Source organism: Anolis sagrei, chromosome 6, assembly GCF_037176765.1.
Source record: "Anolis sagrei isolate rAnoSag1 chromosome 6, rAnoSag1.mat, whole genome shotgun sequence".
NCBI classification, from domain to species: domain Eukaryota; kingdom Metazoa; phylum Chordata; class Lepidosauria; order Squamata; family Dactyloidae; genus Anolis; species Anolis sagrei.
In genome coordinates this window covers 44697375-44709168 of record NC_090026.1, presented here as the reverse complement: position 1 = coordinate 44709168, position 11794 = coordinate 44697375, and the positions used below count along the sequence as shown (strand labels likewise).

The 11794-nt window shown below is 39.9% G+C and overlaps 1 protein-coding gene across 1 annotated transcript; it reads left to right on the top strand.

Annotated features, from left to right (window-relative positions):
- The first annotated feature begins 476 nt into the window (after positions 1–476).
- On the top strand, positions 477–11794 carry ASB16 (ankyrin repeat and SOCS box containing 16). The gene is made up of 5 exons (XM_060781139.2): positions 477–891; positions 5214–5481; positions 7497–7989; positions 9492–9605; positions 11456–11794. The coding sequence occupies exons 1-5, from the start codon at positions 576–578 to the stop codon at positions 11639–11641; spliced, it is 1377 nt and encodes a 458-aa protein (XP_060637122.2). The 5' UTR covers positions 477–575; the 3' UTR covers positions 11642–11794.

Genomic DNA, 11794 nt, shown 5'->3' with positions numbered 1-11794 from the left:
GCTTTAGTGTATTTAGATTCCAAATGTAAACTAATTTATTTATTATTTATTTATTTCGAGGTTTTATATACCGACCCTCTCACCTTCCAATTGACAATTGATTCTGCAGGTCATCTATGGTCAGAAGTGACAATTGGAGTTTGGTTTGTGTACTAAATTTCTATTTTAAAAGCCCTGTGTTTCCTTTTCTTGACCTCAGATAGTAGGCTTTACTGCTAAGATAGCTTAGACTGGTGGGAAGGTGACCCATGAAAGAAAAAAACCCCTAGCATCCTTATTTCTTTGCTTTATTATCTTTTGCGCACTCTCCTTCAGATCTTTCAATGTGTTAATTACTCTGAGATCCAAAAAGGAAAATGACACTGCTGAGAGGGTGAATGTTTGTGCTACTATGATGACAGTTCATTTCTATTTATAGTACAAGGAAAGCTGGGTTGTCTCCCAGTTAACACATGTGGGTTTTTTGCATGAGAGAGATTGAGATCCAGGGACTTTCTCCTTAAATCATTTACACTTTGGAGCGGATCTGTTAGGCTACTGTTGAGAAAACTGGGAATTCCTTCTCATTTGGGAACATGTCAAAAGAGACATTTGCATTCACCTCTTCCACGCTACGCTCCCTGCGTCTGCAACGGGAATGGCTCGAATGGGAAGAACGGCGGAGGGCTGCATCTCGCCAGTCTGCCAGTCGGAGGTACCAACCGGTTGCCAGGAGTCTCCTTTCCCTCCCCAAACCCACCAAGCGCCCTCAGTACTGCCGGGATCCTGCTGTCCACAATGCTCTGTACACAGGAGATTTGGCAAGAATCCGGAGCATTTTTAAGGACGAAGCCACTGCCAACTTGACTGTTGAGACCCTCAGCGAGGAACTGGTGTGGTCACCTGAACAGGGTAAGAAGGGTTGTCCATACTGGAAAGAAGACAGTTTGAGTTAGCTGTGCTTTTATAGCTTGACACAGCTGTATGTTTGGATATGACCCCCCCTGGGGGGGTCGTGAGGGGGTGTCAGAGGGGTCACCAAAGACCATCAGAAAACACAGTATTTTCTGTTGGTTGTGGGCGTTCTGTGTGGGAAGTTCGACTCAATTCTATCATTGGTGGGGTTCAGAATGCTCTTTGATTGCAGGTATACTATAAATCCCAGCAACTACAACTCCTAAATGTCAAGGTCTATTTTCCCCAAATTCCGCGAGTGTTCACATTTGGGCATATTGAGTATTCGTGCCAAGTTTGGGCCAGATCAATCATTATTTGAGTCCACAGTGCTCTCTGGATATAGGTGAACTATAACTCCAAAACTCAAGGTCATGCTCACCAAACCCTTCCAGTATTTTCTGTTGGTTATGGGAGTTCTGTGTGACAAGTTTGGTTCAATTTCATTGTTGGTGGGGTTCAGAATGCTCTTTGATTGTAGGTGGACTATAAATCCCAGCAACTACAACTCCCAAATGACAAAATCAATCCCTCCAGTATTCAAATTTGGGCGTATCGGGTATTTGTGCCAAACTTGGTCCAGTGAATGAAAATACATCCTGCATATCAGATATTTATGTGATGATTCATAACAGTAGCAAAATTACAGTTATGAAGTAGCAGTGAAAATAATTTGATGGTTGGGGGTCACCCAACCACCCAACCAACTGTCTTAAGGGGTCGCGGTATTAGGAAGGTTGAGAACCACTGGACTAGAATGATTTGGGGCACATCTACACTGCCAAGTTAATGCAGTTTGATACCCTTGATGCACCCTTGGAGTTATGAAGACTTCAAGGAACAGAAAGTGTGAATGAATACAGAAAGGAGCAGCAGCAACAGAGCCTGTGTTTTAAGAATCTATTTTGTTGAAAAGGACAAAAATCTGACAAAAATCCATACTTTCAGCATGATCCCATTGTATTCTTGTGCCTGGAGGCCTTAATTTGTATAGGATTTGCTGTCATAGGAATATAATAGAAGCATACCCAAAACTAAGGACCTGTTCCTATTGTTTGCACTATAAAATGAAAATTAAAAAGTGATTTTCAGGTGTTAAGAATTGGGTAAGGAGAATGTTCCTTCCTTCTCAACAGTACAAAATGTGGATGCTTGGTGAAATCAGAATATTTCTCCATATAATAGTGTTCTTTGTGACCAGAGAGCCTTCTCTCATTTTTCCCCCCGTGACATCCTCAGATCAGCATATCTGCACTGTTTTTGTTTTGTCAGAGGGTCACTATAAATTGTTCAGAGGCAGCAGAAATAGCTCTAAGGATTCTTAGTACTGCTGTCTCTTGCCAAATGGCAATTCCCAGAAAATGAGAGGAGAGAGGCCAATACACTTAACTATTTTGTCCTTTCTGGTTTTGCAACCACCTGCTTTTAATTTATTTTTTGCAAACACGACCTCATTGATGCCACTAGTCCTATACAGCTGTTAAAAAGAAACACGTATTTGGATACTAACATTCTTTGCAACATGTCATTTATGTTTCTCTCTCCTTTTTACTGATTCAGTGTTAAAATCAAACAAAAATGAACATTTTAATTAAATAGAGTATGAAGAAAAATCTAAAATGTATTGAACTTGTGTCCTGCCTTGCCTAACAATGGTAAATGAAGTAAAAAACTGCATTGAATTTAATTTAAAATTTTAAAAGTTGAACAACTAATCTAAGTAAAACATTGTTTAAAAACAATTTTAAAATATATTCAGAATACAGTACGATACGTGAGATATGTTCCCAGACTTTGTGTGGATACTTAGTCCTGTTCAAATAAAGATCTGCTGACTCATAACACAGAGTGCTAAAGTATTAAGTTATGCAATGAATCACGTCCTTTTTGATTAAAATGGAAGGATTTCCACTTTTTGGGGAGAAAAACTCCAGCTGCAGACTGAAATATGCATTTGTTCCTGCACCATACAGATGACTGAGTTTAAGTCAGAAAGGAAATAACATTTTAAAACTTCTGATATGGTTTGTTTGTTTGTTTTTTTTGTGTGTCAGGAGCGACTTGAGAAACTGCAAGTTGCTTCTGGTGTGAGAGAATTGGCAGTTTGCAAGTACGTTGTCCAGGGGACACCCAGATGTTTGATGTTTTACCATCCTTGTGGGAGTCTTTTTTCATGTCCCCGCATGGAGAGCTGGAGCTGACAGAGGGAGTTCAACCCAGTCTCCCCAGATTCGAACCTCTGACCTGTCTGTCAGTCATCAGTGCTACTAGCATAAGTGTTTAACCCATTGTGCCACTGGGGGCTCTGTGATATGAAAATGGTACTAACTCAAGCATCTAAAAACATAGGACACAGATCGATAGTCTCTCTCAGGAGTCCTCAAACTTTTTAAACAGAGGGCCAGGTCACAGTCCCTCAAACTGTTGGAGGGCCGGATTATAATTTGAAAAAAACATGAATTAATTCTTATGCACATTGCACATATCTTATTTTTAGTGCAAAAAACACTTAAAAACAATACAATAATTAAAATGAAGAACAATTTTAACAAATATAAACTTATTAGTATTTCAATGGGAAGTGTGGACCTGCTTTTGGCTGATGAGATAGGATTGTTGTTGTTGTGTGCTTTCAAGTAGTTTCAGACTTAGGTTGACCCTGAGTGAGGGCCAGTTAAATTACCGTGGAGGGCCATATCCGGCCCTTGGGCCTAATTTGGGGACCCCTGGTCTATCAAATTCAGCCTTCCATGTCTAACTACTAATGTACTACTGTTTCTGGGAAGCTCATAAATAGAGCATTGATTGTGAAAGCTGTGCTTTGTTGTTTACCCCATCATCAGAAAATTGGATATTTGTTTTCTTCTAGGTGTCTGAAAGTCTATCAACTTTTAAAGAAAGCTGGAAAAATTGTGGTGTTTTTGGGCTACAGATCTCAGAATGCCCAAACTAGCATAGCGAAGACATGGCAATTGCAATTGCAAAACCAAAAAAGTAGCTTTTTAAATATCTGCTTTTAAGCTGTTTCGTTTGTCTGCTAGTTCATTTTGTGGGTGTTAATATTTATGAGAGCCTTGTGGAGTAAAAACAAATACTTCCACTACATGCATGCATGAATTTTATTTGTTTATCATGGCTGCTCATTCAGTTCTCCCTAGGTTAATTACTCTGGATATTTTCACCCCACTGTCCAAAATCAGAATTAGAAGCTCCTTAGGAATAGGCACCTAATATAACTACCTTATATAATAATGTATAAGTCTAGAAATTTTAGTCAAAAAATCTAACCAAGAACCTGGGATGAATTCTGCCATTTTTGAATGCCCAGGTGGGGAAATAGTGGCAATTATTGGTGTTTCCCCTCTCCATAGAATAATCCTCAACGTAATCATGTCATATCAAAATCTGTAATTTCTTTTTTTTAATTGAATTTTTATTGGTTTACATATAAGAAGTTAAAATAAATCAGCAGTAGGGAAGATTTAAAAAAAAGAAAAGAGAAGGGGGATGAGTATACATCGAAAGTTAGAGAACAATGTCGTCAAAGAAAAGACCGAAAGGAAAGTAGGTAAGTAAGTAGGTAAGTAGGTGTGTATATATAAATGTAAAAAAAAAAAAAGGGGGGGGGCAGGGGGCATTGTCTTTACTTCAGTTCATCTTCCACACAACACATTCTGTAGTTTCTTGGTTACTGATCCATCTAAATCTTTCCCTTTTGTTAGATTCCGATAAATTGTCCCTTTTATATTCTTAATTACTCTGGATATATTCATCAATCATAGACCAATCTGTTTGTATTATACCTCTACCATTATTTTTCTTGAGTAGAAAGGTCAGTCTGTCCATGTTTTAAATGTCCAATACTTTTTGTATCCAAATGTCTTTGTCTGGTGTTATTTTTGATTTCCATTCCTTTGCAAAGACCATTATTGCAGCGGTTATAAAATAAGTACAAAACTTTTCTGTATTTAAGTCTGCAAAAATGTCTTTGTCCCACATACCTAGTAGGTAATTTCTTATATGTAAGATCGACTTGTATGTGAGAATATACGATAGGTGGCCAAGTGGTACACATGGCTGTTTTCCTCCCTACAACAGTGTGAGATAGGTCAAGCTGAGAGAGCAAGTTACTGGCCCAAAAGCACCTGTCTCAGTTTCTATCCCAACACTGTAATCTTTACAAAATATTGGATATTTCTATTCTGTGACAATAGAATTTTCTATCTCTCCATGGCTTTCCTGCCTGATCAACTCTCCTAACCTCTTTTTCACTTTTGCAGGGTTGTGGGTGCTGACCCCCCAGAAGAAGCACACCTCTCCATTGCGCATCACCGCAGCCAGAGGCTACCAGGACTGTGTCAAGCACCTCCTCCTCCAAGGGGCAGAAGTTGATGCTGTTGTGGGTGGGAAAGCTGCCCTTCATGACAGTTGTGCCAATCACCGTGCCGAATGCTCTCGCCTGCTCCTCAGCTATAGTGCGAACCCCAATATTCTTTCAGAGGAGGGTCTAGCCCCACTTCACTTGTGTACCACCCAGGAAACTTTGCCGTATGTCTGGGAAGTTGGAAGGGGTTGAAGGTTGGGCTGAAAGAATATTAAAGCTACATATCTTGAGGAAAGCAAGAAAGCTTCATTATCAGTAGATTAAGGGTTAATGTGAACAAAGTGTGGACTTGCCCACCCACCCTCACACACTTGCCCTATGTTTTTCAAACCACTTTTTCTGGATTTAAAATCTGAAAGAGACAATTCTAGAGAGGAATTATCCCCAGTACCCACAATTCACTTTTTAAATATGTTGCAAGGACCCCTACATTTTGTAATATCACAAATATCTGTTTTCCAAAAGTAAAAGGAGATCTCTGAACTTTTATATAGTATGTTTATCTTGCATGTCTTGGCATTCTGTGCAGAATGTCCCATAGGCATCGGATTGGCCCCAGACCCATCAGAGTTGCATACCCTTTGATATAGGAGCTTGCTGATTCAGCTATAGGATATTTTCTCTCCACTGGGAGATGAACTTTGAGACTAAGAAGTTGTAGGTGGTAGTTTCACTCATTTCTGAGCATCTTCCTGTGGAAACTTCTACATGAAGATTTTATTCATTGCATGGGGATAATTGTATGCAATAACACCCTTTTGAATTTGCTTTAGCTACAGTGGCATGAAATGATTCTGTTTTAACGTGTAATGATGTGAATCCTGCATCGAAAAGAGTAATAGTTATTGAAATATGCAATTCATTTTTTCTTAAATACATTTTCCATGTTTGTCTTCAATTCTCAAGCTACTATATTGATACTATATTTGTGTCTGCATTGATATTATCAGCAGAAGTATTAACAAACTGGTCGCTACGATTTTATGTAAGGGACAGATTTGCACAGATAAACTTATTCAAAGCCTGAGAATATCACCATCACTCCTGTAAAAAGTGATAGTCCATGGACCAGTGCCAGTACACAAACAATCAGTTCCAGTCCCTGGTATAGTTGTGGCCCTTGGATAGAAATATGTTTCTGTTTCCTGGCACATGGAAACATATGTAGGAAGTTGCTAGAGCAGGGGTCCTCAAACATTTTGAACAGAGGGCCAGGTCACAGTCCCTCAAACTGTTGGAGGGCCGGATTATAATTTGAAAAAAAAAAAAGCAATGAATTCCTATGGACACTGCACATATCTTATTTGTAGTGCAAAAAAACCCCTCACTTTAAAACAATACAATAATTAAAATGAGTAACAATTTCAACAAATATAAACTTATTAGTATTTCAATGCAAAGTTTGGGCCTGCTGTTGGCTGATGAGATAGGATTATTGTTGTTGTTGTGTGCTTTCAAGTCGTTTCAGACTTAGGTTGACCCTGAGCGAGGGCTGGGTAAATGACCTTGGAGGGCCGTATCTGGCCCTCGGCCCTTAGTTTGAGGACCCCTGTGCTAGAGTAAATCAGAAGGGTGGAAATGTCACTGCAAAGAGCACAGGACTGCCACCTGTTTAACAGTAGAGCTCTTTGCCATCATAGGTTGCATATTCTCAGATCTGTTTCTGCAGTCATGGAAGCTAGCCATTTATGTTAAACTACAGATGGTTGTCTGCATTTGGTGTTTAACATTTGCAGATTTTATTAATAAGTTGTCTCTAGGAATCTCAAGATCCTACATCACCATAAACTGCTACCAGAGACTCACATGGGAGCACCTAGAGGTTCCTAGAGAGATCTTATTTCAGTTTTTTTCACTTTTGAGAGGATCTTGTGCCCCAACCCATATGAAAGTGGAGAGACTCCCATACTGTCAGTGGAAGTTATGGGTAGACATCAGTGGCTGGGTTTTATATTGTTGTTGTCATCTGCCTTCAAGTCCAGCCCAATGTGTTGTGACCCTATTTTAGTGTGTGCCTTGTGCAAAGTCACCCAGTGGATTTCCATAACTGAGCAGGGATTCAAGCCGTGGTTTCTCGGAGATCTAGTTCAAAACTCAAGCTGCTATCCACACTGGATCTCATTATATGAATTATATGACAGGTGCAAAATTCTACAGTGTAACCTACTTTGCTTTCCAGATGTGCCCACCTGCTACTGGAGTATGGAGCTCTAGTCAACCAGAACACAAGGGACCGCCGAGTCTCTCCGTTGCACGTGGCTGCTAAGCATGGTCTCGATGACCATGTACAGCTCTACCTTTGCTACGGGGCGAAGATCGACCACCGAAACCGAGAAGGAGAGACAGCTCTCAACACAGCCTGTGCCAGTGCAGACAGGCCTGAGGAGGCTGGGCGCTACTACCGGGTGGTGAAGCGGCTGTTGGAGAGTGGGGCCGATGTCTGGGTAGCTGGCCGAAAGAATCACACACCCCTGCACAACGCCTGCAGCAACTGCCACTTCCGTATCGTGGAACTGCTATTGCAGCAGGGGGCAGAGGTCAATGTTAGCAACTGTGCAGGTTACACACCAGTGGATTGCGCTCTACAAGCAGTGGAGGATTACCTGGATGGGGAGCCGGAGAGGGTTATAGCCCTTTTGCTTAATCATGGTGCAGCCCCGATCAATCCAAAGGTAACTCTCCAGTAGTTAGCTGATTATACTGACCTCTGCGCAGCTTTGATGTTTTACAGTTTGGATGACAACTCCTAAAATCTCACAGTCAGCATGGCCACTGGTTATGTTGGCTGGAGGATTCTGGGAGTTGTAGTCCAAACTAACCTGGTAAGCTCTGCTTGAAACTGGAAGATAACTTTATTTTGTACACACATCTCAAGAAGAAGAGAGTTAGATAATGTTTTTGCCAAATGGGGGTAATGAGCATGTACAGTGGTGTGGTTATTGGGCAGAGGAAAAGGTCATTGGCACTACAATATTGGCAGAATAGGAGGGTTGATAGTGCTTTTTTACTTAGATACCATTAGCAGAGAACTATCTTAATGGCAATACAAAATTTTGGATGTGTCACATGCTACTTACATGGAAAATAGACAGTTTAGGTACACCCTTAAAAGTGTTTAAGGGTGTACCTAAGCCCTATGAGGAGCAGCTTTAAGAGCTGGGCATGTTTAGCCTGAAGAAGAGGAGGCTGAGAGGAGACATGATAGCCATAAATACGTGAGGGGAAGTCATAGGGAGGAGGGAGCAAGCTTGTTTTCTGCTGCCCTGGAGACTAGGGCGTGGAACAATAGTTTCAAACTACAAGAAAGGAGATTCCATCTGAACATTAGGAAGAACTTCCTGACTGTGAGAGCCATTCAGCAGTGGAACTCTCTGCTCCCGAGTGTGCTGGAGGCTCCTTCTTTGGAAGCTTTTAAACAGATGCTGGATGGCCATCTGTCAGGGGTGCTTTGAATGCAATTTTCCTGCTTCTTGGCAGGGGGTTGGACTGAATGGCCCACGAGGTCTCTTCCAACTCTATGATTCTATGTTTGTACACTCTGGTCTTCAATGGGTGACTTCAATTCTTAATAAACTTCACAAGAGTGCAGCGTTAATTTTTTAGAAGAATTAAGTATTCCACTTTTTGTTGCTTCATAAATTTCAGATTTTTTGGATTTTTGAATGCACAATACAATGGCCTGAAAGAACCGAGAGTAGATAGGCATAAAGGACTAAAATGTTTCAAAATAATTTCCCACATGTCATGTATGCAACCCATTTTAAACAGCATCCCAGATGTACATTTGGAGTTGTACACACTCACCATTCAAATGAATTTCTGCACGAAAGTAACAGTTCCCTATGTACTTCAAATTCATAATCTCAATCATTTACATACCCTCTTGTCTCATTTTAGGATTTTGCATGTTCGGCCTGGTAGTGCCAGACTTCAGGAGTAGAATTACAATTTTAAGAAGGATTTCAGCCCAAAGATGTCCTCTTTGTCCATTGTCATTACAAAAAATTGTATTTATTTCTCAGCTCTGTAAAATTAAGGAGTTTATGGTCACGTTTTCCATAGGATGCAAGCATGGAATTATTGCATTACTTTTTCTTTACAAGATGTTCACACATAATATGTTTCTCTGTATACTTTCTATCTCTTTGTGTGTGTCTGGTGCTTTTGTCCATAGATGCTGAAGTTTTGTGCCTTGTCACCTCTGACTATGGAAATTATACTGAATTCCTTTGACCGAATCCTCTCCTGTGATTACTGGTTTGGGTCTGTGTCTCCTGAAGTGTGGCAAGTATGTTTTTCTATTCTAGTTCCAGCTTTCTTCTAAAATAAATACTTTTTGTATATATTTCAGATTTCAATATTAATGTCAAAAATGCGTAGTATGATTTTTACATAGGATTTGTGCTACATTAGAACAGTAAAGACAAATATCACTTACGTAAAATAAACATTAAATATTAAATAACTAGAAAAATAAAATAAGGCTTCTCTTAGATGGGAGGTAGGGTTATCTGCTAAGTTGGGAAGAAACCAAAACTAGTTTCCTCCTTCTCCCAGACAAATTGTAGAGAATATTTTTAAAGGGAAAGTAATTCATCATACTACAGACACATCTCTCACATTTATCCTAAAGTGATGCAGCATCTCTGCTTTTTGCAAGAACTAAGCTTTGTTTTTCCACCAGTGCTGTCTCTTCTGGAAGTCACTCCTCTTGATTAATTTGGTTTCTCTTGTTTTTCTTTAACCCCCTCCCCCCAATTCAATCTGGTTCTGTCTGCATTTCCCCTACTGATAGTGCCGGATGACTTACGGGGTTCCCATTTGGAAAATAAGATGCAGGCAAAACGTCAGGAAAAAATGCCTCTAGAACATGGCCATATAGCCCAAAAAAACCCCACAAGAACCTAAAGTACAGATAGTCCCTGAATTACTAACATCTGACCTACAAATTACTCATAATTAAGAATGGAGGTAAGACAAAAGGAAGTGAGAGAAATCTATCCCTTGGAAGGGAAATTCACTCCTGAAAGAGTTATCATGGAGAAAAGGTGTCTCCAATGAAGGTTTATCACCAATCCTTGTTTCCACAACAAGCCCATTTTTTTCCAAAATCCAATAATCACAGGGACAGAAAGAGAGGTGAAATGTTTTAAACAAGGACATGGCAAAGGAGTCAAGCAGCCGAAGATAATTCCTGGAATTTCAGTGCCAATCTTCTTTCAGTTCACAGGAGAAAGATGGGCCTGTTACAAAACAAACACCACAGTGGTGTTAACCCACATGCTATCCAAGGCTAATTTATATGCATATTTGGCTGGAGTTACACTTAAAAATGTACATGTTTTGACCTACATACAAATTCAACTTAAGAACAAACCTACATAACCTATTTTGTTCATAACTTGGAGACTCTCTGTACAGAGAAGAGAAAGCTGTTTTCTCAATCTGTCAAAACAATTGGGAAAAGCACAGAGATTTATGAGCAAAATAGTTTGAAATGGCTTCTGACATGATTCACATTATTTTGCTCTCTGCCTATTAAAAAAATTAGAAAAAAGACCTATACTGTATAGGTCTTTTTTCCCCACCTTTAAAGGCCTTCATGACAAACATTTACACCTAACTTTATGTTAATTTCTTGTCTAAAATTATTACTGATGACCCTGCATAAAGGGTTGTTCTATGATTTTTAATGGTGTAATGTTGTTTTTCATAGACAATCAACAGAGCTTTTATGTAAATATACTTGTTCATATCTCTGTACTTTCGAAGAAAAAAACACGGTAGAAACTTTTTCCCAGAGTTTTTTCTCCCTCCATTCTGCAGAATGCCAAAAGCAAAGGCTGATTGATTCCCCATATTTGGAAGCTTTTTTAAATTTAAAAATTTGCTGTAACACTCCACTGAGTTTTCCCTGGGCTGGTCACCTTTAAGCGAGAAGCAGTATCTTCAGGCAAGCACCCCTTCTGGGCAACACAGGTTTATAGAATATTTTCCTACTTTCTAAAGAAAAGAATTCTTAGCTCTATTTTTCAGGTGTCTCTACAATACTTGTCTATCTCACTGCTTCTCAGAAGTGGTGGGAGGTATGTGTGCATGCAAATACTTACTCGGCTTCTTTTGTTTCCATCTTGACAGGAACACCAGCTATTCTATGACTCGGCCATTGGCCTGGTGAATCAGCCTCGTCCATTGCAACATCTGGCCCGCTGTGCTGTCCGAAAACAACTGGGGAAACGATGCCACCACGGCATTGCTCAATTGCAATTGCCCTCTTCTCTGCAAGACTACCTGTATCTCCCATTTGAGGGGTATCTCAAATGAGATGAGTGTTACATGCGTATGCCGATATATGTCGGCTGAAACAAAAAATAATTTATAGAATTTATGTCTGTTCATTTCTTGAAGCCAGTCAATTTCTGCATCTGTAAAGCCACAGATCAGTAAGTTTATAAATTGTTATTGCTGCAAAGATAA